The sequence below is a fragment of the Tamandua tetradactyla genome, chromosome 20 (genome assembly GCF_023851605.1).
Source record: "Tamandua tetradactyla isolate mTamTet1 chromosome 20, mTamTet1.pri, whole genome shotgun sequence".
NCBI lineage: Eukaryota > Metazoa > Chordata > Mammalia > Pilosa > Myrmecophagidae > Tamandua > Tamandua tetradactyla.
This window is the reverse complement of record NC_135346.1, coordinates 40,592,397-40,618,455: the sequence shown is the minus strand read 5'-3', so window position 1 is coordinate 40,618,455 and position 26,059 is coordinate 40,592,397. Positions and strand designations below refer to the sequence as shown.

The 26,059-nt window shown below is 43.1% G+C and overlaps 1 protein-coding gene and 1 non-coding gene across 2 annotated transcripts; both read left to right on the top strand.

Annotated features, from left to right (window-relative positions):
- Positions 1 to 11,343: 11,343 nt before the first annotated feature.
- Positions 11,344 to 11,449, top strand: LOC143665089 (U6 spliceosomal RNA). Its single transcript, XR_013166761.1, has one exon. It is a non-coding gene; the product is annotated as a U6 spliceosomal RNA (small nuclear RNA).
- A 1,733-nt stretch (positions 11,450 to 13,182) lies between these two features.
- IL12B (interleukin 12B) lies at positions 13,183 to 22,488 on the top strand. Its single transcript, XM_077137984.1, has 6 exons — positions 13,183 to 13,525; positions 14,665 to 14,782; positions 16,705 to 16,922; positions 19,195 to 19,352; positions 20,757 to 20,888; positions 21,457 to 22,488. The coding sequence occupies exons 1-5, from the start codon at positions 13,183 to 13,185 to the stop codon at positions 20,886 to 20,888; spliced, it is 969 nt and encodes a 322-aa protein (XP_076994099.1). The 3' UTR covers positions 21,457 to 22,488.
- Positions 22,489 to 26,059: the final 3,571 nt, after the last annotated feature.

Genomic DNA, 26,059 nt, shown 5'->3' with positions numbered 1-26,059 from the left:
GTCTGCTGACCCTTGTCTCCTGGGTTGGTTTCAGAATAGCTCACTCAGCTCCATCTGCTTTCTCCTGGGGCGTTCTCCTTCTTTATGAGTCCTTCACTTGGTTTCATCTGTCTCCTCTGTGTCGGCTCTGAGGGCTCTCTGTTTTCTGTCTCCTATTCTCTTCATACAGGGCTCCAGTAAAAGGATTACGCTCCACCTTGAATGGGCGGGGTCACATCTCCATGGAAACAATTTAATCAAAAGGTCCCACCCAACAATAGGCCTGCCTCCACAAGATGGGAGTAACAGAATATGGCTTTTCTGGGTTACATAACAGTTTCAAACCAGCACAAAGCCCATTCTTCCTTCCAGTGGTTGGCTTATGGGTGGTTGGGGAAGCTTGTGGAGAAGGTTGTGGAGGCTTCTGGGACGAATTCTTGCTCTTAAGAGAGACACGCAGGAAAATGCAATCTTTTCTTATCCTGGATATTGTCATGTGTGGATTGATACCTGGGACTGTGAGCCATTTCAGGATCCTGAGAGATGCTAGCTGGAGAACGAAGCTCAAAGTGCCCTTACTGATCCAGATATGAATTTGATTCTTAAGTCACTCTTGTGACCAAGTCATTGCTGAAATGCCGTGTATTTATGGGTGGTGTTGGAGAAGTGCCTGCCTAAGATGTGGTGTTTAATGGAGAAGGAATACTGGCTACAGCTCTCTCATTCAATTTTTCTTAAGTCATGTCTTTGACCTCTAGAAAGACACTGGAAGCCATCAGATACAAAACAGACTATTATGAGAAAAGAGTAATTTGAAGAACAATGTGTAGTACGATCCCATTTATATAGTCAGTTGGATAAATATAAATTAGTAGAGAAGGATCTTGAGTAGTCACTGGAAGGACATATCCCCGCATGTTGGCAAAAGTTATTTCTGGGAATGATGTGATTGAGGGCTTCAACTATGAGCATTCGTATTGTTTGGGGTTTTTAAATAAGTTTGAATGCTTGTATTATGCAATTTTAAAAATATTTTTAATTAAAAAAATGGCTTCTCTCTTATTCGAAACTTGTACTAGAAGCTCAGAGTAGTCTTATAGAAAAAAACTTTTTGTGGTCAAAAAATTCTTCAAGTTATTTTCAGTCTCTAGGGGGATCCCCTCCATCTCACGGCTTAATCATAAGTCATATCAGTCTGGCAGCTCTGCATGTCTCCTGCTTGTCAGCAGACCTTTCTTTCTCTTGTCAATCTCACTTCCTGGGTTCGGGGTCTGGACTGTGACATGGGGCAAGCGGATTAACCTGTTCTGTGATATTAGGCCTTGTGGGGTGTCCAGAGATGAGTAAGACGCAGGATTTATCTCCAGGGAGCAGATCGCAAGTGCCATGCAGCATGGCTCCACAAGTGCGTCAAGCCTTCTTGTGCCCCCACCCCCAACCCACTCCCTGCCTCAGTAGAACCACCTGAAGGCTTGTCAAAATGCAGATGTATGAGCCCCATTCCAGGCCTACTGCCCAACAATCTCTGAGTGTGGGGTCCAAGAACCTGAATTTTTAAATTTTTTATTATAGGCAGATAGTTAGGGAACTACTTCCTCCGTGGATGAACTGGACCCATTTAACATAACCCCAGGGGGCAGAGACGGGGCAGGTGTAGTCCTTCTCTCTCATCTTGATTGCCTGGATGCTCTGAGCCAAATTTTTATAGTTCCATGGTGTGAAGACTATCAGGAACTATCAGACTATCAGGAACTATCCATTCCTGGTTCCCTGTTGTCCTCACAACAATTCTGTCTCCTTTCACTATTCTTGTCATCTTTAATGTTCCCTTATGAGCTATGAAAATCTTTTCTAAACTGGGCAGAATGGGAAAAAAAAACAAATAAATTAAAAATAGCCACTTATTGAGCATTTAGCCAGGATGTTCCGTGATCACATCATGTCTCATTTAATCTTATGAAAATATCTTGGCTCAGGTATTATCATTAACCCTTTTACAGATATGGGAACTGAGGCTTAAAGAAGTTAAGAAATTTGTAGAGCAGGTGTTGAAACACAGGAATCTAACTCTGAAGCCATACTCTTAAATGCAGGTCTTAAAGACCTGCTCTTGGTCTTTGGAGCAGGTGAACAGCGATGGCGCCACTTTTTTCAACTAGGATGGGCCCTGGGTTTGCAATCTGAGAGGAAAAGGGGGACTACGAGGCTTACCTTGAAGCTTCTTTTGCACAATTAGCACAGTACTTTTACTTAGGTTTTCCAGCACAAGTCAAAAATTTTTAACTTTTGAAGATGTTTTTATTAACACAATAAAATGTTCTTTGAAAACATTTTATGCATTTATTTATGGGGAAACAGAAGGGCTCGTCTAATAATGGGGCAATCACTAGAAATGAATTAATGCAAATCAATTTCATATTAAGTTTTATTTTCGGTTACATTTGAAGATTGGTTGAGGGGAATGAATACATTTTAAAGAGACACCCCCTCCCCCGAGTCGATCCATATTTATACAACAAAAATCAACTGTGCCCGCCCTTCACAGTGGCCTAGCTCTGTTCCCCAGGGATCCTCATTATTAAAAACACACACACAAAACCGGCTTGATAGTACCAACACTCAACGCAACCTGCTTTGTTCCCTTAACAATTATGTCTTGAACTTAAGACATTTCGCTTTGATTTTTTTGGAGGGGAGGGGAGTGGTGCATAGTCCGGGAATGGAACCTGGGTCCCCCGCATGGAAGGCGAGTATTCTACCACTGAACCACCCGTGCACCTCTGCTTTGGTTTTCAATGTAAGAACTTCAGCTCCACTTAGAGACTCGGACGCAAAATTTTGGGAGTCCTGGAGACAAAGGAGAAGGCGCTCTGCGCTGGAGGTAACGCCTCCGCCCTAAGCCAGAGCACGAGGTCGGATAACCACGGACTTCGGGACGCCGGCAGCAGCTCAGTAGCTTCCCGGAGCGGGTCCGGCCGAGCCCCGGCGCGCCGCCCCCGCCCCCGCCCTCCCACGGCCCCGCGGGGCCCGCGCCCTCTCGGCCGGGACAAACGCCGGGAGGGAGGAAGTGTGCGGCGGGGAAGCTCCGCTGCTCTCGCCTGGGTTTCCCGTTTCGCCCCGCGCCGAGACTGCGAAGAAGGCTAGCCCGGAAATCTGCGCCCGCCTGAAACCCGATCTGGCCCCAGTCCCCGCCCCAGGAACTTCCCCCGCGGCGCGGCCCGGAAAGAGGGATGGAGAAGTCAGGCTGCGGGGCTGCTCCCTCCGCGGGTCTGCTCCCTCCGCGGGTCTTCGCGCGGGGTTCCCTCGCAGCAGCGCCCTCTGTCGGCGCCTTTAGGTACGGCCAGCATCGATCTGCGTGTACTTTGGTGTACGTGCTCGTGTTCCTTTGCAGACGGGGTGGGGATGTCTAACACCTGTGTACACCTTTGCATGACTTGGGAATTTTAAATTGCGCCAAGAGAGATGTGTCTTTAGTCGGCCAATTCTGTGCATCTATGTAGAGCGCTCTTAGGGTCCTAGTTTTGTGTGCAATTGAGCATGAGGATACATTCTGAGTGCCCAAGGGAGTGGGGTGCGCCTTGAGTTTGGGTTGTCTGGATGCCTGTCGGTGGATATTTAACTTTCTGCTTCCATCTGGCTATGAGAGAGCACCTATGAGCACAGGCTGTGTCTATGCACACATTTGAATCTTAATGTACACACGTTTATCATCTACACAGGACTGTGTCTATGTAAATGCATTCTGTGTGCTTACGTGCGTGTGTATGTGTTATGGCGGTGCGTGGAAATTGTTTGTTTCTGAAAGGCAGATGTTAAAGGAATAATGTGGGGCAGGAGAACCATGGACTTGGCTGTTGGAATCTGTGTCTACAGTTTCTCCACCCTGACATGAGTTGGGCCTTTCTCCTAAACCTTGCCTTAGGGCTTCCTTCTTCCCCTGTGTGTTGAGCCCAAGGAAGCTGCCTGTTGCTGTCTTTGAGCACTTGGCTGTGATGTAAACTCAAACTAGTAACAACCCAAGTCCTTCCTTTCTCCCCACCCAAAAGTCATTTCCTCTTAGCTTGCTACCTGGGAATTTGATGCCTAGGTTCCCTCCGCGTTATTGATACAAAAAAAAGAAAGAAAAGAAACTCCTTGAAATTCCCCCAGAATGTTTTGAGAGTTGTTTTTTTTCAGTGTTGCAACTTGAACAAATCAGTTTCTAGTTTGACTTTCCATCAGAAAGCTTGGTAGGAGTAGGGTATATAAGCTCCCGCAGGAGTTGCCGCAGCAGCTGCCACCTCGCATCCACACAGACCAGGCCCTGCGGACTCCGCACCTGCCTGGAAGAAGGTAAGCACTGCCCTGCAGCCCCGGGCCCCCTGTCCGTCAGCCGACAAACTGTCCTGGGAAAGGCAGGCGGTTGGGTGGATTTCTGAAAACATGGCTGGTGACTTACTACTGAGACACCAGTGAAAACTTAGTGGGGGCTGTAGTATAGAGACCAGTGAAAACTTCGTGGGGGCTATAGTATAGAATATTAATTTTAAAAGCTGACTAATCATAATTGTATACCAAGGCTTGTGAATGAATGCACATTCTATAACGTTTGTTTTATCTTGTTTTGTAGTGGTGTGCATAAAATATACTATGCACTACATATTATAACATAAATATAATATGCACTACAAGTAAAAGTATGTTCCTAAATATCAATGGCCATCAGTGAAAGGAGTGTAGAGTGTTGAAGTACATGGAACTTGCCTGAGTATTGTAAACTTTTGAAAGCCTTTCACGCATTCCTTTAGATAAATGAATTCCTAATCACGCCTCATAACTGAATCTTACAGAGTGTATTTGCGATGGGCTTCCTAGGCCATTGTGATAGCAAACTGATTCATTGCTGGGGTTTCCAGTTCTTTTGGATTAACTAACTTTGGCCCTGTTTTTTAAATGAAAAGCAGTTGTAATGCTAAAAATATTTATTGAAGAGTTTTTAAATCTGAACCGGGGGGAGGAAGGAAAATCTTTACTGTGCAATAACACGGTAAGGTTAAAATATCATTTTAACAAAGAGATTGCCAAACCCCAGCTGATGCCTCCCTGCCTTTTTTTTTCAAATAAGGCATTTCAAGATACTGAGAAAAATATGGATGGCCCCTTAGAGTTATTTAACTGGGCTCTGATCTTTTCTGCTTTTTATACATTGATTCATTCCATTTACAATTAGCGCAGTGCCTCTATACTCGAGTTTCTATGCTAGACTCCGGGATATAATAGTGAACAAGAATGGTGTGATCCCTACCCTCAGAGAGCTCACTTAAGTGGGGAAGGCAAACATTAAACAAGTAACTGTATTATTGCGATTGTAGCAAGAGGGCTGAGGGGAGGCAAGGCGCTCTGTGTGAACAGTCAGCAATGCTGACTTCACCTGGGCACCATGCTGGATAATTGACATGAATTATTAGTTAACTTCTCACCACGACAGGATGCCCATTTTACAGATGAAGCAAGTGAGGCTTAAAGAGATGAAGTGACTTGCCAAGGATTACCAAGCTAATAAATGGCAGAGCTAGGATGCAGGCATGAGTCTGCCTGCGTCTAGAACCAGGGCCCATTCATGTGCCACCCATGCCATCTGTGACTATGCCTTTTCCAGTAGTCAGGGTTCTCTGGGGAAACAGAACCGGCAGGATACATATATAATGTAAATATTGTGAAATTCAGTGTAGGAATTGGCTCATGAAACTGTGGGATGGTCAAGTTCGAATTCCGTAGGGCAGGCTGCAAGTTGGGAACTCCAGTGAAGGAGAAGCTGGCTGACTAAAGTAGAGATGGGAATTCTTCTTTCTGACTGCTAAAATCATCAGTTCTCCCTTTAAGGCCTTCAGATAATTGGATGACGCTTCCCTCTTTCTTGAAGGCAGTATCTTTTGTTATTACAGATGTAATCAGCCACAGATGCAATCAACTTACTAATGATTTAAATTCACAAAAAATATCCACACTGTAACAATTAGGCCAGGGCTTGCATGGACCAAACAACTGGGCACCATAACCTAGCCGAGTTGGCACAGGAACTTGACCATCACGCCTTTTCATTTTTAAATAATAATTCCTTTTCCAATTATAAAAGTAACATTGCTCAGTGTAAAAACAGTTGGAATGGGCGGGCCGCGGTGGCTCAGCAGGCAAAGTGCTTGCCTGCTATGCCGGAGGACCTCGGTTCGATTCCCGGCCCCAGCCCATGTAACAAAAAAACGGAGAAACAGAATACAATAAAACAAGAAAATGTTTAAAAGATGTTTCCCTTTCTTCCTTCCTTCCTTCCTTCTCTCTGTCTTTCCTTTAAAAAAAAAAAAAAAAAAAAAAAAAAAAAAAAAAAAACAGTTGGAATAGAACTTGATAAAGGGATGGCCACACAAGTGTCATTGTCATGCCCGTGTTGGTATCAGCATTAGAGACCCTTAACACATCATGGGCTCCCTGATGCCAATAGCGCCTAACCTGGGGTCGCTGTGTCCCTCATGCAACGTTTCAAAAGTTTATAAATCCTATGAAATTTAAACCGTCAAAACCCTCAAACTTACCGTGCCAAGGAAATGTGGACTGAAGGATACAGCTCCCTGGTCTCAGCTGTTTGACCAAACCGTGACAGGGAAGCCACATGTTTCCACTTTGTTGTTTCCCCTGGGTTTGATTACAAGGGTGACCCACTGCCACCTCCGCCTCCTGCCAGTGTTCTGTGCTTTAGATATAGGTCGGTGATAGTAAAATGGGAGTTGATTCTTAGAACCTTCTCCAGGGCTCCCTATGCCTGACATGCAGGTCACCTGAGATTATCAAAGGCACCTGAGACTCAGGGAGGAAGTTCTAAGGGCACACCCAAAGGAAAAACCCCAGCCTTGAGAGAGTACAAAGGAATTGCTAAGAATTTTGGCTTCTGGAGCGCTGACATCTGGGATTTACAGACCTGTGTCATCCTAGTACTTCTGGCATTTCTCTACAACCAGACAACTTTTTTGGCTTTCCTCTGTATACAAAACAGAGAGAGACCCAATTTTTCCCTTATCCCTTCCCCTGAGTACAAACTAACATGTGATTTATCGCCTTCTATAATATGTTATCTCACTGATCCTCCATACAAATTTCCAAGATGGGTATTATGTCCAATTTATAGATGAGGAGAGCAAGGTTCAGAGAGTACCTTGCCAAGCATCAAACAGCTTGTGAGTGGGGGGTGATAATTCAAGACCGTGTGTGCTTGCCTCCAGGCCTGTGAATGCCCTCCCTGTTGCTCTCTGCCACTAGTGCTTTGCTAAGGTCATAACTTGAACTAAATTGATTGTGTGTCTCTGAAAGCTCCATGCTGCAGTGACAGGGGCTCTGGTCTGTGTACAGGAAGGCCTGACTTCTAATCCTATCTCTGCCACTCATGAGCTTTATACTACAAGGGAATAAAATAGATAGCAAGGTACCCCTAGGGTTAATGGCAGTTCTGACAAAGCCCTTGATTTGTCAATGGTCAGTCATCCCAACCAAAGGATGATCATTTCTAAGATATTCAGCCAAAACTTTTGAGGCTGTTGGTTAGAGAATTTAAACCAATAGTTTCTCTGAAACCATGTTCCTGCAGAATGCTGGGGCTCTCCAAGGTGGTTACAAGTATTTCAGACTGAAATGAAATAATTGTCTTCTCCACTATGATGCCTATTATTTAAAAAATGCAAAACAGCAGTTGTTGGCAAGAATGTGGAAAAATAAGAACGCTGATACATTGCTGGTGGAAACATAAAATCATCTGGTTGCTGTGGAAAACACTTGGGCAGTTTCCCAAAAAGTTAAACATAAAATTATCAGTGACCTGGCAAACCCACTTCTTGGTATGCACACAGAATAATTGAAACTAGAGACTCAGACAGATAGTTGTACACCAGTGTTCAGGGCAGCAGTGTTCACAATCCTAAAGGGTCGAAGCAACCCAAGCATCCTTCAGCACACAGATAAACAAGATGCGGTATATGTATGCAATGGAATATTATTCAGCCATACAAAGGAATGGAGTTCTTTTCCTACAACACCTGAAGAACTTTGAAGACATCATGTTCAGTGAAATAAGCTAGACACAGATGACAAATATTTTATTGTTTCACTTCTATGAAATACCTAGAATAAGCAAATTCATAGATATGGAAAGTACATTACAGGTTATCAGGTACCAGGGGGTGGAGAGAGAATAGGGAAATATTGCTTAATGGATAAGAATTTGTATTTGGGATGATGAAAAAGTTTTCGTAATAGATGGTAACGATGGTGACACATTACAAATGTGATTAACAATCCTGAATTGTGTACTTGAAGTGATTCAAATGGGAAATTTTATGTTGTGTATATGTTTCCACAGTGGAAACATAAAAATCACCATCTCTGTCTAATTCACGGACTGGGAAAATGTTAGTGAGTATAATTGTCACAATCTGAAGATTACCATGAACCTAGGTACTTATCTATACTGGGTTCCAATATAAGACAATGAATGAATTAACACAAGAGTAGGCCTTTCATTGTTTCAGGGTGTGTATATCATTATTTTATGGTCTTCTCCCAAGGAACATCTTGCTTTTCAGGAGCTCTGGGCTTTGAATATGTTTAAGAACCACCAGACTAAACCAATGGTTCTCTCAGTGTCATTCTCACCTGGAAATTCCTTAGAAATGCAGACTCCCAGGCCTCACCCTCAGACCTGCTGAATCAGAAATTCTGGGTGAGCCTTAGCATGCTGTGTTTTAGTATGGCCTCCAGGTTATTCTGATATACATTCGAGCTTGAGAACCCCTGGGTTAGATTACATGGGAGAGAGTAAATCTTTGAGTTTGGAACAGTTGCTTTCTAAACAAGGAGAGACACTAAACTTCTACAAGGGGTGGTGACCAGATTGTAGCAGGAACTTGTCGAAAGTTCGCCTGTGTATAACCTTTCCCATAACCCACGTCTTTTAGCCCTGATGTCACGGCACATACTGCCTGTGCTACAGTGATTTGGGTTTATGGCTTGTCACTCTACTTAGAATGTCGGCATTTAATACACTGACTTAATAAATCCTGATTGAATCAAAGTATTTACTCCTAAAAGGCAGGATGCAGGTAAAACTATTTTTACTCCAGAATGCTCGTAAGCCAGTGCCTTTTACATAATAAGTCCTAAATAAATAACTGCTGGATGTTGAACCAGAAAAATCATATTCCTACTTCAAGCCTTATCTTAGGTCAATCATCTTAAAAATAAGAGGATTGTATCAGCAGCTGGCCTTAGGTCCCTTTCAGCTCAGATGCCCTATGTGGTTTTCTATTTGGATATATTCTTACCCAAAGACTTGTACTAGAGCTACTGTAATTCTCCTCGTATTAGCCTGGCAATGTGGAGAAGAAAGGGGAAGATATTTAATACAGTATGCATTGAATGTATTTACAGTTTCCAAAGGTACCTGAATTATCATTGACATTCTCTCTGCTCTTTTCCTTCCTCTTCTTTTTCCTCTTCCTTCTCTTCTCCCCTTCTCCCCTTCTACTCCTTGTCTCCCCTCTTCCTCTTCCTTCCCTTTTTTTTGTTTTTTTCCACTTCTCCTTCTCCTGTTTCTCCGTCTCCTACAGATGTGTCCTCAGCAGTTGGTCATCTCATGGTTCTCCCTGGTGTTGCTGGCATCTCCCCTCACAGCCATATGGGAACTGGAAAAAGATGGTAACCAGCTTTTCCTTCTTCTTATGGACCCCTGAATTCTAATTCAGAATTCTCAGGCAGTCCCTGTTGGGAAACAAGACTAAATTGGGCCTCCACTCAGTGGGTCTTCCTAGTGAAAGCTGTCACTCGGGGAAATCAGGCCATATTTCCCACTCTCACCTCTTGAGGATGTCTATATTATTCAGTGTTTACATCAGATGCCAGAAAAGGAGCTTTGTGTAGATGTGATGGGAAAAGAGCTATAGACTTTGCCAGCATTACTAAAACCCAACTGTATTATATGAGTAACATTTCAAAAGGAAGGATTTGAAAAGTGTAAGAACTGTCATCTCCCACTCCCCACCTCCCCTCCCCCATAATCCTGCCCCTCTGTTAGCACTGTGATGACTCATCTGACAAAGCACTTTGGATAAAAGCATAGGCTTTAGACTCACATTGACTTGGCTTTTTCTACCAGTTAGTGGCTGTGTGACCCGGAGCCGGGTCACTTCGGAGCCTGCATTTCCGCATCTGTAAACCAGGAATTACAAAATGACACCTACCCCTTGTGTTCTTAGGTGTGTCAGTGAACGCAACCCCAGAGATGGTAACGTGAAAGCAAATATTAGCTGGTATTATTATTCTGGTTATTTGAAAATAAGTCTTTGATGATTCAAGAGAACTTGTTTATTATCCCACTGGTCCATAAAAGTTGTAAGTAGAAGAATAGAGCAGATATTACTAGAAAGGAGGTCCTGTCTGTCCTTCCTGTGTCTCACACTCGCTAAGTATGTATTAACTGGGTCCTGGTTGTTCCTGTAAGACCACCAGATAATCCTCATTGAAGCCAACATAATAATGCTGCCAGCAGAGTCCTTACGTAGTAATAATAATAGTTATTATACAGAATCTCATTTAATTCTCACAACCACCTTATGAAATAGGACTATCTGTACCCCGTTTTAAAGATGTGAAAATTGAGGCTAGAGAATTACATAATTTATTCAAGGCTTGTAAGAGTAGAATAGGGACCTAGTCCCAATTCTGTCTCATTTCAAAACCTGCACTTAAGCATTTGGAGAACATTTTACAAAAAGGACACGAAACACTTGTAAGAGAAAATAAGCATAAATTAAAGTTGAAGAGATTTAAGCTGATGGTTAGAAATAATCTTTTGATAGTCAGGAGAGTTCCACAATGAAATGGATGCCTGAAGGACATTTTTTACCGCTCCTCCACTCTTAAGAGTTTCAAGAAGATGACAATCCAGCCACCCACATGAGAGGGGGTGGAGTTGAGTAAAAGCAAAGGCCTTAGCCAGATGATTACACCAGACACTTCCAACTCTGGGATTTTTAGTGAGCTCAGGAACCTTGTCCCTTTCATACTTAACCCCTTAGGATTTTCTGATTTGGTAAGCCACAGAAATTCCAGAAAGTCAATCTGAGAACCACTGACTGTGCTTGCTGCTTTGGAGACAAGAAGATAAAATGAAGCTGAACAGTAGGTGATAGATGTTCCTCATCTAGGTTCCCTCTTGGAGGTGTTTTCTCTGCCCTTGGACTTTGCCCTTTGGCAAAAGTCTTCTATACCTTCTGAGTATTAGTAGTAATAGGAAAAGAACTGAATGCTATTCAGTCACCAGTGGGACAAAGAAAACTAGCAAAAGTGCTCGCTTTGGCAGCACATATACTAAAATTGAAACGATACAGAGAAGATTAGCATGGCCCCTGCACAAGGATGACACACAAATTCGTGACCGTTCCATATTTAAAAAAAAAAAAAAAGAAAACTAGCAAAAGCCAAAGGCGCCACATGGTTTTCTGTTACTACGGCTAATCATGTCCAAAGAGTTGGGCCCTAAGTGCTTTTTACCTCTTGTCTTTGTTACCCATTTCAGCAGTAATAAATTGCATCTAATGCAGGCTGGAACCTTACATTCCACAATGCTTTACAATGCTTTTTTGGTGGCCAACAAGAGCCTCCAAAGTTTATAGAGCTTTTAAGGGCACTGGGTTGTTAAGTTCTTATATGAATTAGTTCATCTAATCCTCATCTTGACCTTCAGAAGTAAGTATTACTATTTTTCCAGTTTTAAAGATAACAACATCAAATCTTAGAGGGGTTGGTTGCTTTGCCCAAGGCCACCAAGCTAGTGTGAGGAGGACCAGCAGCTGAATCTAAACCAAGACCTATCTGACTCCAAAGTTGACTGTTAACCACTGTGGCTCTTGAGTGGGCAATCACAATCTCATGGAGAGCTGTTTAAAACACAGATCCCAGGGCCTGTCCCAGAGTTTCTAATTCAGCTGATCTGAGCTGGGGCCTGGGAATTTGCATATGTAACAGTTTCCCAAGTGGTATTGATGATGGCAGTCTGATGATTGCACTCAAATATTCTATTCAAAAAATAAGATAAATTTTTTTAAAAAAGGGTGGGCCATGGTGGCTCAGCAGGTAGAGTTCTCGCCTGCCATGCTGGAGACCCAGGTTTGATTCCCAGTGCCTACCCATGCAAAAAAAAAAAAAAAAATATATATATATATATATATATATATATATATATATATATATTCTACTCAATTGATAATTAATGCATGAATAAATGAATGAGTGAATGAAGGAAGTTTTTTTGAAAACTCTTTCAAATACCTAATTAAGCCAGCTCTCAAGTGCAGTTTAGATATCAGGATCCTGTAGTCCAATGTGTAGCTCTTGTGCTTCTAACTTGATGTGATCTTGCCTAACCACTCATCTTCAGTGTCCTCCTCTGTAAAATGGAAAGACTAAGAGCTGCTGACCTGCCCTATAAGATTGTAAGACAGTTGCAAAATAGAGAGAATGGAAATCTCCACTGGTGAGTCTCATGTAGAAGGAACTAAATCCTTAAATGTCCATGGAAAAGTGTAAAACGACTTCCCTTGGTCTGTGAGCAATAATAATAACTTGAATCTGTCGAGTTTACCATGTGTCAGACACTAAGTGCTTCACGTGCTTTTTTAAAATTTAATCCTCATGGCCAAACTTAAAAGGTATGTGCTATTATTATTGTCATTTTACAGATGCAGAACCTGAGGCTCATGCTGGTTAAGTTCCTTTCCCTGAATCCCCCAGGCACTTATTGGGGATTCAGCCCTGGTCAGTCTTTCATCAACCTCTCTGCTTTTAATCCCCATGGTATTCTCCTAAATTCTGTGCCCTACCTTGTTCCCAGCAAAACTGAAATTGTGCTGCAAGTTTCGTGTCTCCACCAGTCTTCCATCAAAGATTCCTGTGTGGCTTGCATTTTTCCATATAGCAAACCCTTCCCCATCTGCCAGCTAATCAAAGCTTAATTATCAAAGGCAGCCTGCCAGGTAACAAGCCCATGGCAGCTATCAAGCACTTTGCTTCTCTGTTCCATGACCTTCAGTCCAAGAGGGGCCCAGTGCCCTGAGACTATCTTAGCCAGCATTTGATGCCAAACACTTGTTAGGAGTAAAGCTATGCTTAGGTGGGGAAGCCGGGATGGTTAATAAAACGCAGTTAGTTCATGGAGCTCACAGCCTGGGTCTCCACTCCCTGTGCTCCTCAGTGTACGTTGTGGAGCTGGACTGGCACCCTGATGCCCCTGGAGAAGCCGTGGCCCTCACCTGCAACACCTCTGAGGAAGATGGTATCACCTGGACCTCGGAACAGAGTGGTGAGGTCTTAGGCTCCGGCAAAACCTTGACCATCCAAGTCAAAGAGTTTGGAGACGCTGGCCGGTACACCTGTGAGAAGGGCGGCGAGGTACTGAGCCATTCGCTCCTGCTGCTGCACAAAAAGGAGGAGGGGATTTGGTCCACGGATATTTTAAAGGACCAGAAAGGTAATTTCATTCCCTTAGAGAGCATCGATGTTTTCTCTTACTGCATAAGTGATACAAAAATAAAAATTTTAAAGGCAAGCCATTTTTAGTATAGTAAAGGAATTACCATTTAAGTCCCTTACTAAAAAAATCTCCTAAAACCAACATTTTCTTCATTTTCCTAGACAGCCATGAGCTATCATCCTTCAAAAATCTCACATTGGGAGAGATTCACAAGTTTAGTCTGAATTCTTGTCCTGAGAGTCTCCTTTTTTTCCAGTTTTCTTAATTCTTTTAAAATTAGAAAAGTTGTAGGTTTACAGAAAATTTGTATATAAAATACAGAGTTCCCATGTGCCACCCTATTGTTAAAACCTTGCAGGAGTGTGGTACATTTGTTACGATTCATGAAAGAACATTTTTATAATTGTACTATTAACTATAGTCCTTTGTTTACAGTAGGAATCACTGTGTTGTAAAGTCCTCTGTATTTTTTTAATTTTTATTCTAGTAACATGCATATCACCTAAAATTTCCCTTTTAGCCACATTCACAAATAGAACTCAGTGCTGTTAATTATATTCATGGTGTTGTGCTGCCATCATCGCCATTCATTATCAGAACTTTGTTATATAGAAATATAAACTATGAACGAGATAAACATTAACTCCTCATTCCCAGCCCCTGGTAGTCTATACTCTCAAATCTGACCCAGTGAGTTCGCTTATTCTGATGTTTTTAAATCAGTGAGGTCATACAATATTTGTCCTTTTGTATCTGGTTTACTTCACTAAGCATAATGTCCAAGGTTCATCCATGTGGTCTGTGCACACAATAGAATATTATTCAGTGGAATGAAGTTCTGAGATTCTACTTAAATCAATGTTTATAGTGCATTACTTAGCAGTGGGGTGATAACCTTGAAAAAATGAAGATCCCTTAGATGTGTGAGAATGCAGTATACACTGCAGAACCAGCATCCTGTCAGGTCACTTCCAATCCCAGCTTAAGTACCTGCCAGGGGAGCAATATCATTTTCCAAGGACATAAATGGAAGAACTTCACGCTTGTACTGTTTAGTGGCCTGTGATTAATCATAATCAAAATCTTTCTGAAAGAAAACCCTTCAATAATGAATTTTTGTTCTCTTTCAAATCCAGAACCCAAAAGAGGGACCTTTCTAAAATGTGAGGCAAAGAATTATTCCGGACATTTCACCTGCTGGTGGCTGACAGCAATCAATACTGATCTAAAATTCAGTGTAAAAAGCAGCAGAGGGTAAGTGAAACCACTCTGGCTTCTCGGCATCTTCCTAGAACTATTTCGTTAAGAAAATAAGGGGACGTATCAGTGACTTACAGGTTAAAGATAAGAAAACAGAAAAAGTTGAACCCATAATTTTCCTACCCCAATCTCTCTTGGCCCTAAATTGGAGAAGGAACCTGGAGATTTAAGCCAATTTCCTGAGCAGATGTACTTGCAAGAACAGGACATTATCATGGTCTGAGAATAGTCTCCGTTGTGTTTGAACCCATTCTCAGTTGCCTGAAAATGCTCGTTAACCTCTTAGCACCACGGGAGAGGTAAAAGGAGAAATAGAATCTACAAATGACTTGCCAAAATTGCACCTTGATTCAAAACTGAAAGCAAAAGTTCTAGGGCATAGAACTCAGAGGCCCTGAAGCAGATGCCAAAACTCTGTGAGCCCACCAGAAATTTTCCCATGGCCATCTCAACTCCTTTTTCTTCTGCTGATGCCGCGAACCTGAAGCAAAGGGAACAGAGGAGTTCACTGTGGATCCAACACACGTGGGCTTTCCCTAAGAAATCAATTTCTGTGAAGAGAGAGTTAATCTTTTACCCCCTCTATGTGATTTCCTTTGATCATTGTCTAAGTTCCTGCAGCAATGTAGGATAATGGCACAAACCCTTTGCAGTCATCCTGGTTTTGCCACTATTTAGCTGGGTGAATTAATTTTGGGGGTCTCAGTTTTCCATCTTTGAAATGATAGCACTTACTAAAGAAATACTTATACAAATGAACAGAGACATGGGTGCACGTATCCATTGTAGCGTGTTTGGTAATCAGCAGGGGAATGTTACAGGATGGTGCATTACACTCTAGCTGTCTTAGTTTGCCACAGCTGCTGTACCAAATACCACTGGCTAATTGGCTTAAACAACAGGAATTTATTGTCTGACGGTTTTGGAGGTGAGAAGTCCAAAATCAGGGTTTCAGCAGGGTCTTGCTTTCTCTGAAGTCTGTAGCATCCTGGAGGTGGCTCACCCGCAGTCTGTAACTCAGCCTCTGCTCCATCACATGGCCGTCTCTTTTCTCATCTGTCTCCTCCTCCTGTGTCCAAATTTCCTCTGCTTATAAGGACTCCAGTCATATTGGATTAAGGCTCACCCTGGTTCACTTTGGCCTCACCTTTACCAATAACATCTTCAGTGGTTCACATCCACTGAACAGGGGCTTAGGACTTGAATGTGCCTTTGTAGGAGACAGGCTTCAATCCATAATGTTGGCTTAATGTGCTGTCATTCAAACAAATAGCCAGATCTTATGTTCACACATGGAAAGTGCCCCATAATATGTTCAAGATGGGAAAATGTGGTTACAAAACAATGTATATAAATAACTTGATTCTATTTCATGAAAAAAGGAAATCCGTGTGTGCATATCTAGATAAAATATGTATGATGCATGCATACATGTATATATATACATTTGTATATATGATTACTTTGAATATTCATTGAGAAAGTTTTGGAAGGCTACAGCAAGCTGTGTATTTATATCTGGGGAAAAAAATTAGAGATAAAAGATGGGATGAAGGAGGCACACATATGTTTTCCTTTATATGCATCTTTATCATTTTAATTTTTTGGAATTAGCATCTGTTGATTTTATAATTAAAATAAATTTAAAACTTTAATAAAGAAATGTAATTATCTAGAAATTTTTACATTCGTTTAGGCCAGAGGCACATAAGTACAGAGCTGTTTCTAAACATGTGTACTATTCCCCAAAGTTCAGCTTATTCTCATGGAGAGGACAGATTATGTCTCTCTGGCAGAAACCAAACCAGTTGGAGAAATTGTGTACTGAGATAGCTGCCTTGCCCTCCTTATGGCTGCAGTCACTCAGAACTTGCCCCCAAATGTGTAATGAAGGATATTTCTGTCTTTGACTTCAGCTCTTCTGACCCCCAAGGGGTGACATGTGGAGCAGTGACACTTTCTGAAGAGAGGGTCAGAGTGGACCACAGAGAGTTCAAGAAGTACACAGTGGAGTGTCAGGAGGACAGTGCCTGCCCATCGGCGGAAGAGAGCCTGCCAGTTGAGGTTGTAGTGGATGCTGTTCACAAGCTCAAGTATGAGAACTACACCAGCAGCTTCTTCATCAGGGACATCAGTGAGTTTGGGATGATTCTATATGCTTAGGGGTAGATGTCACTTGTTATATATCCACCATACCCCATACGTTGTCTCTTTCATTCTGACAAAAGGAAAAGTATGATGTAGATACTATCGTGTGCATTTTAAGGTGGAGGACAGATTAAGCAGTTTTCCCCAGGTCTCACAACTGGCAATTCAGGCCCTAATGTGACCCACTAGAAAGGGCAGTCTCTTCATGCATTTCTCTTCTGTTGTCCAGCTGGCTTCCAATATGAATCCAAGAGCCCCAAATGTAATATTTGGATTAGAACCTACAAATTGCAGTTATTCCCAGCCAGTCTTTCTTCAGCATTTGAAAAGAGATTCTATATTAGAATGTAAAATCCTCCCATTAAACATCTATTTTTTAATTGGCCAATGTAGATTTTGCCATTTCCTTTACTGATTATTATTTGAACAAGCATCATGAAATAAAGCAGGATAGAACTACAGAACTTGCTCTAGTGTTTGCAGAGGGTTTGCACTTGGTGTGTGGGGTGGAGGGTCGATCTAGGAAAGACCAACAGGGAGGTGACGTTTAGCTGAGACCTAATGGAAAGAAGGTGTCCGTCATATAAGAATAGAGGAGAAACAATTTGTGAAGCAACTACTAGGCTCCATGGTGGTGTGGGGGCAGTGCTGGACCTATAGAGTGCAAATACCTGCTAGAGAATGTCTTCCCCTCTAGGGAAATCAGCTATTGAGAGCAGAGTCTTTGTTCTCACTGCTTTAGCCTCCACATGTAGTCTCCTGGCTGGTCCATAATGGATGCTTTGTAATTATTTATTGAATAAATGAATGAATGAACAAGCACAGAGACAATTGACTACAACTACTACAAGACTAGCCAGTGACAGATGGTACAAAAAGACAAATGAAAGGGCAGCTGGAAAATCTCCCATCTCATCCCCAGTGAGAATTTCAGCTCACTTCCATGCTTGGGGCAGAGAGGCGCCAAGAGAGGGTTTGGTTATAGAGAGGTGATCCTTCACTGTATATCCCAGGTGGGGGGAGTTTTGATGTCTCAGGACCTTCTTCTGAGCTCCAAGCAGAGGTGGTTCCAATACCAGGGCCCTTTGATTGAGGGGAGCAGCTACCCGAGTACAGGGATGAGAAGGATTCTGAGCCCGCCTCGAGTTTCAAAGGACATGGTGATTGATGAGAACTGCCTTCCACAGGCGTGGTGTGAGGACTGGCAGGAGAGGTGCCTCGTATTTGCTAACCCCATTTATTTTATTTTACCCAGAGATGGCTTTGGGTGGGGTTGTTCGGTGGCGAGGCATTGTGGGCATCGTGATAACATTTCATGGCCCCATATTGTTCCTAGTGCCCTCCAAAGGTGAGCAGCATGTCCTCCCTGCTTGGCAGGGGCGCAGGAGTGACAGCAGCCATGGAGCTATGCAGAGTTAGACTAAACAATGTGGCCAGCTCGGGCTGGGGGTGAGGCTATTGCTTTTGAGACCTCATTCTCAAAGTGTATAAGTCAAGTCCCTGAGGAATCTTAATTCCCTGAAGTTTTAGAAAAGTTTCATTGACCTCATGCAAGGGCTTTATATGGAGAAAGTCGTTTCATACTCACAACCCTCCTATGGGATGGTGTTTTAGTTTGTTAAAGCTGCCAGAATGCAGTATACCAGAAATGGGTCGCTTTTACAAAGGGAATTTATTAAGTGATAAGTGTACAGTTCCAAGGCCATAACAATGTCCAAACTAAGGCATCTAGACTTCCTTGGCTCAAGGAAAGCCAATCTGGGAAGGCGCCTGGCTGACATCTGCTGGTCCTTTGGCTTCTGGTTTCAAACAGCTTCCCCAGGGGCATTTTCTTTCTGCATCCCCAAATGTCTCTTTCTGTGTTAGCGCTGAAGCTTTTTCCAAAAACGGTTCCCTCTTAAAAGGCTCCAGTAAGTGGTCCACTTTGAATGGGTAGAGACATATCACCATGGAAACCACCTACTCAAAAGACCCCATCCATGTTTTTTTATTAAGAAACAATCAAAAGGCTCCCACCCAACAGTACTGAATCGGGATTAAAGAGCATGGCTTTTCTGGGGTCCACAACAGTTTCAACCCAGCACAGATGGGGAACCACAGTGACTCCAACTTTCCAGATGAAAATGGTACTCGGAGAAGTTAGGTCAACTATTCTGTGGACCCACCACTGGTAAAAAGTGAAGGTGGGATCAGAATCCAGATCTGCCTTACTGCAAAGCCCCATTAGGAAAATAATGTTTCTCTGTCTTCTCCCACAGTCAAACCTGATGAGCCCAAGAACCTGCAGCTGAGGCCATTGAAGAATTCTCGTCATGTGGAGGTCAGCTGGGAGTACCCTGACACGTGGAGCACCCCACACTCCTACTACTCCCTGACATTCTGTATTCAAGTGCAGGGCAAGAACAAGAGAGAAAAGGTAGGATGTGATTGCTGTGCGGTATGTTCTGCAGTCAGGTTTATGCAGGTCCCCATCATGGAGGAAATGAAGGATGATAACAACAAGTAGCTTTGTCAGCAATTTCTCTGGGCCTGGAACTGTGCTCAGGAGTTTACGTGTATTATCTCATTTATTCCTCACAATAACCCTACAAAGACAGGCAGTATTATTATCACCACTTCACAAGTGAAGAAACGGAGGCTCAGAGAGATTAAGTGACTTACCCAAGGTCACTCAGCCAGAAGGTGACAGAACCAGTATATAAACTCCATCTGCCAAACACAAAGGCAGGACCAAGCCCCTGTAACCACTCCCCTGCTCCAGTGTAATTGCTCATTAACCCTTGCATTCAGAATTGGTCCTGAGGCAGGCGATCCGGGCTCCAGAAGCCTAAGATTATTGTCTCAACTGAGTGAATATATAATGCTCGTATTAACCAAAATGGATAACTCCCAGCTGTTCCAAATAATGTGAAATTAATTTATTCAGCAGGACATCAGCCTTTATATAGGCTTTCAAACTTTCTTACCTTGGCACCAAAATCCCTTTGTCCCTTACAGAGTCCCCAGGCACTTTCATGGTGCCCCAGTTACACTTTTACATGAACCCCAGTTTTTAAATTGCTGGATGCCTTACTCAACATAACATTTACATTTAGGGTGTGGTAGAAAGCAGTCACTCCCTGAGAAGTGGGGAGGGGAGCCTATTCTGGAATAGATTTTGCCTGAATATTATTTAAATATTTAATAAATATTATTTAGATATTAAATAAATATTATTTAAAATCTTGGTAAGTGACTTCCCTCCTTAAGGTACATCTGATTAATAGGTAATATTTATTGAGCATGTTCTGCTCAGTAAAGACTTTTACATGATAGTCACCTTTAATTACTTTAATTACCAACTATATAAGGTGGTCATTATTATTATCCCCATTTTATAAATGAGGAAACTGAAACACAGAAAGCCTAAGGCATTTTCCCGAAGATGTGTAAGTAGCGCTAATAAGTAGCAGAAGTTTATCAGATAAAGAATCAGGGTGTGGTATTTCTGAATATCCAGGGGCCATCCAGAACAGATGTGTCTCATTCCCACCGTCAGCCCAGTAGTGGGGTGGCTGTGCACGGGGCCTTGGGCCAGGCAGTGGGCTAGAAAGAGGAAAGCTGGTCCTCGTGGTTTCACGGTTTCTTTACAAAGGGCGGTGTCTGTGCTGACAGCGTCTGCCGGTAGGTGGCGCATGTGCTTCACTCTCCCCTCGTGAGTTTGAAACACAGTGCCCTAAAACCAGTGTACTTGTTGGGGAGGTGCTTTAGAGAGGCATGCCCAGCCTGTCTTGTAACCAGGTTGCCATAGACCTTCCAGAAATTGCTGTCTCCTATGCAGAAAGAGAAACGCTGCGTGGACGAAACCTCTGCCAAGGTCACCTGCCCCAAGGACGCCAAGATCTGGGTGCAAGCCCGGGACCGCTACTACGGCTCATCCTGGAGTGAGTGGGCATCTGTGTCCTGCAGCTAGGTGAGCAGGCTCCCACCGCCCAGCCCAGCCCTGCACGCTCTGTGTCCCTGCGGGTAGGGCAAAGGTGGTGGGTGGTGCGGGAGAGGAGCGGGGAGACTCTGGCAACCCTGCACGCGGTTGCCAGAGTCGGAAACGGGTTCGTTCATTAACAGATATTTATTTGATGCCCATGTAGTGTCAGGCACTGTGCTGGGTGCAGGGGTACAGACCCACAGAAAACAGGCCTGGGTCCTGCCCTTCCAGAGGGGAAGGCACAGGTAGAAGAGAGACGTAGGCAGGGCTCAGAGCCTGGAGGATTGCAAGCATTTCCAGGGCTTAGAACCTTATCTTGGGAGGGATGGGGAGCCACTGAAGGGGTTCAGGCAAGGAAGTGATGCAATCAGAAAATTTTCAGGCAAGCCTCTGGCAAGCATGATGCCAGGCCAAATTCAAGGCCACGTAATGAAGGCCTGGGCCCTTGCCACATGGGATCCTTAAAAACCGATTGCTCAGAATAACGTCTTGTATGAAATAAAAAGGAATTGGTACAGCATTCCTCATCCATACACACTTTATCATTCTTTTTCAGGTTCCAATTCCAAGATGAAACCTTGGAGGAAAAGTAGAAGATAGGCAGAATTTTAAAAGGCATGATGGAATAGATGCAGAAAGATATTTTCTACCCAGTTTGCTTTTTTTGTTAAACTCGTAATAATATCTTTGCTATATTTTTATATGTAAATGCTAAATGCCCACTGACATAATTTATTTATAGGTTTACCAGCTATTAGGTTGCTGCTGGCTTTAATGTTATTGTCCATATTTAAATAATTTATGTATTTATTAATTTATTACTGTTATTTAACATTTGTGTGCCAAGATATATGTTTCTCATGACCTGGTCCATAAGGAATGGGCCCTACTAAGCAAAATGTGTGTTTAAGTGTTATTTATACTGACAACTTTTCAAATGAGGCTGAGAGTGCACTGGTTTCATGATAGCCGGTGAGAACATGGAGTTCTGATGCAAGCACAATAATGTATTTGCGATGGACGGGAACACAAGGGATATTTAAATGTAGACATCAAGACAGGAACCTGTCTAAAGAGTTCCTGGAGAGGGAGATGTTAGTTCCTGTATATATGAAGAAATCTTATTTTTAAGTGATTTTGATAAAGCAATTCAGGAGCACCTGCTCTTCAAGCAAGTTTCATCATGGATGCTTGAATTCAGAAAGGACTAAAAAGAAGATTGAAATTGGAATTAAGTGTCAGCCTGCCTGACAGTCCCCAACCCCACCTATCTATAAGACACGGGCAGGTGACATGCAGTGCCTGGAAACTAAAACGATCTTAGGATTCAAGAGGGAAGACAAGTGTCGTTATGGCCAAGGACAGCAACATTCTCAGAATTGCAAGTTGCTTCTTAATAACCACGTGAAAAAGCAGTCAGCGACGCTGAGAAAATGACCAAGAATTTCTTACTCATCAGCCTGAGAACCTGCCATGTGGCTATGATCAAGAAGATATCAGTCGATTAAGGTGCTACTTTAAAGTAACGAATGTGCTTTCTGTAAAGTGATTGCATTTGTTTTCTATTTTTTTAAATTTATTTTTATATTCTGAGGTTGAACTAATAAAAATATAACTCTTCTTTACAATAATGTTTTGGACTTTCTCAGCTGACTTATATATTCTTGTCCCTGGGTTACCGGGGTGCATTTTTTCCCCCTATCATTAAAGGTTGCCCCCTTCTTTCCTGTTTCACAGAGTTGTTCTTTCCCTTTATAGTATTTTCAAAGCCAGTCTTGCTACACTCAGGGAATGTTCCTGTAATCTGACCAAGGGGGAGCTGTTTTCAAGGACACTGAACTGTATTATGCCTTCACATCTCAGTTTCTGTCCTGGAATCAAATCTACTGGTTTCCCCAGTACCATGAAATAAAACTCCAACCTAATAGAACCATGGCCCTTCCATCTTGTTGCTCTAGTATTTCTATGGTCCCGCCATCTCATAACTCTAGTATTTATTGAGCACTGGCCATGTATCTAGATACATGTTAGCCTTCAAGGTTGAGGAGTTCTGAAAACCTGTGTTGCCTTCTGCAAACAGTACCCACGCCTGGTAGACTTTATAAAACAAGGACAAAATCTAACTTCAATCCCACTAAATGCTAATATGTTCAATGAACATGGTGCTCTGGAGTGAGAATGAAGAAGGGTCATGTAACCTGGAGCTACCCAAGAAGGCACGATAGAGGAGTGGATGTGCCCACTTTGGGCTCAGAGAATGGCAGGACCTGCCAATTCCTCCTTGGGGGCCCCTCATGGAAAGGGAATTGGTGGGGCCAGAGAAAAGGCATCCAATGTCCTACAATCTTGAAAATCCAAGTCTGCACATATAGGCTTCCTGGCAATAGAAGAATAATAATTAGGGGTGTTTGTTTATATTCCTTATTTTAAATATCCTCTGGAGGCCTTACTCCACTCTGTCCTTGGCCAGAAGGAATAAGGAAAGTTCCTGTCATCTTACTCCAACATTTGAAATCTGTCATCTGGTGTTGTGAGCCCACATTTGACAGCACATGGTTGGTCAATGACAATAATTTGTCCTCCTACGTCTTTCATCTAGAAATAGCAAAATACTTAATGGCTATATAATGAATAACGCTAACCAGAAAAAAAAAATTAATCACCTTTCATTAGCACAGACACTTGGAAACCTTTCCCAGACTTCCAGCCAGCCTGAGGCAGAGCTGCAAACAAAACTCAGATGTCCTGGCTTCCACTACGTCCAGTGCTTTCCTGACATGACCTCTTAGCATTTGATTACTTTGGATATTTGCAAGGGAGAGTTTTTCTCTCTTAAAGATATTCTCCAGCTCAATCCTTTCTTCCCCTCCCCCCCGAATTGCACCCACTATAAAATGTATCAAATGTCCAAGCAGCGGAGCTCAGGACTGGGGACCATGAGACTGGGCCTTGGGCTGGAAAGAACCGATAGGTCACCATGTGGCCTTGGGCATGACAGGGACACACCCTGCTGGTGATGGCCATGATACTCATTCCCAACTTCCTTCCCCCAATCCCCTCCTCAGCAACAAGGTTAGAAAGCTAAGGAATCACTCTCCCAGCCACCCTTGCTGCCACGCAAGACCATGAGACACAGTTCTGGCCAAGGAGATATGAGAAAATTCTGTTGGGGGGGTTCCAAGAAAGTTTGGCTTTCTTGGCAAAAAAAAAAGAGAGAGCAATAGCTGGCATCGCCCTTTCCCTCCTTCTTCCTCTCCTGACCAGACAAAATTTGGGAAGCTTCAGAGGGTGAAAATAACCAGGATGAAAGCCATATTCTGAGACTGTAAAGACAGAAAGAGTCGGAATGCTGGTGACATCTCTGAGCAGCTGAACCGAACCCTGTTAACTACCTAACCCCAGATTTTTTGTTAGGTGAGAAAGATAATCCATGTTTGCTTTTAAACTAGAAAATATAAACCAAAATTTAAATAAAGACATTATTTTATCCTAACCAGACCCCCATTGAGGCAAGGCTGTTGGCCGTGTCAGCCAGGGTATAAGCCAGCAAAAGAAAGAGTCAGGGGGGTTGGCATCAGGAAGCCTAGCCCTGTCCCTGACACCTAGAGAGAACTGGGGAAGCCACAGAACACCCAGTTTCCAAAGAGGCTGGTGTAGCCCTGACTGTATCCCACTCCTGACCTCTGTGTTGTGGGGAAACAATTGAGAAAATAAACTTGAAGACCCTCTGCAATCTTCAAGAGCTGTACTGTGTAAGAATCTGTCTCTCACTCCCACATTAAAGAAGAAAGTGAAGAAACCAATGGTTTTGGTATGTTAATGCCCCCAGAATGCAATATACCAGAAATGGACTGGCTTCTATAAAGAGGATTTATTAAGTTATAAGTTACAATTCTAAGGCCATGAAAATGCCTAAATTAAGGCACCAAAAAAAGGATGCCTTCTCTCAAAGAAAAGCTAATCACGTCCAGGGTTTCTCTATCGCATGGGAAGTTACATGGCACTGTCTGCTGTCCTTCTCTCCCAGCCCCTGTGTCCTGGTATCACCTCTCTGCACTCCGTGCTGGCCCTGAATTCTCTCTCATAAAGGGCTCCATGAAAGGATTAAGACCACCTTGAATGGGCAGAGTCACGTCTCCATCTAATCGAAAGGTCTCACCCATAACTGGATGGGTCGCATCTGCATGGAAGCAATCTCATCAAACGTTCCACCCAACAAGAAGTCTGTCCCCATAGGATTGGATTAAAAGAACATGGCTTTTCTGGGGTATATAACAGCTTCAAACAAGCACACCAACAGTCTTGTGAGGCCCCAACCACCCCATGCAGAAGGGATTCTTACCGCCATTATTACAGAAGAGGAAATGGAGGCCTGGATGCCTCTCCCAGCAGCAGAGGGGGCAGGCAGTTTCCACAGGAAAGGCACCTCTGCTGCTCTATCGTTCACCCAACAGTTTCCTACTCTGTTCCTGGTACCCTTTTCAGCTCTCAGGATTCAGGGATAAACAACGTCCTGCCCTCCCATGGTGTCTAGTCTCCAAATGCTTGAAATTCTAAGCACTAGAGGCCATTTCTTAAAGGTTAGGAGCCCTATTCAATATGATCATCAGTTCGTTGTGATTCACACGGTATCTGGCACATAGGAAACACCCAGTAAATGAAAGCCATTTTCACTGACGAGCTTTATGATACTGAGCAAGGTACTTAAAGACTTTGAGCCTCAATTTTCTCATCTGGAAAATGGGAGACTAATTGTAACTACATGTAGGGTGGTTGTGAGGATTAAATGGAAAAATGATCAGAAAGTGCTGAGAAAAGTAGCTAATCCACAATAAGTACTCAATAAAAGATGATGATGATGATAGTCTTATAATCTGAAAGAAATTTAATTCTGGACCCTGTGCTTTGGGGGATGGAGGATGGAGAGGTGGTTATCAGGAGGTTCTGGTGTCTTTGAGAATGGGTTTAGGGTGGAGGGACCAGTAATTAGCCAGTGGGGCACCAAGAGATGGCTCAGTGGGTTAAGGTTAAAAAGCCTCTTCAGGGTGGTGCGAAGTGACTCACTGGCAGAATTCTCACCTGCTGTGCCAGAGACCTAGGTTCAACTCCCAGTGCCTGCCCCCCATGCAAAAAACAAACAAACAAAACCTCTTCAGTGT

Coding starts and splice junctions, on each gene's coding strand:
- IL12B (XM_077137984.1), top strand. CDS start 13,183: ATGGTTAATAAAACGCAGTTAGTTCATGGAGCTCACAGCCTGGGTCTC. Junction 16,923..19,194: donor CTTCTTCATCAGGGACATCA/GTGAGTTTGGGA, acceptor CTTCTCCCACAG/TCAAACCTGATGAGCCCAAG. Junction 19,353..20,756: donor GCAAGAACAAGAGAGAAAAG/GTAGGATGTGAT, acceptor TCTCCTATGCAG/AAAGAGAAACGCTGCGTGGA.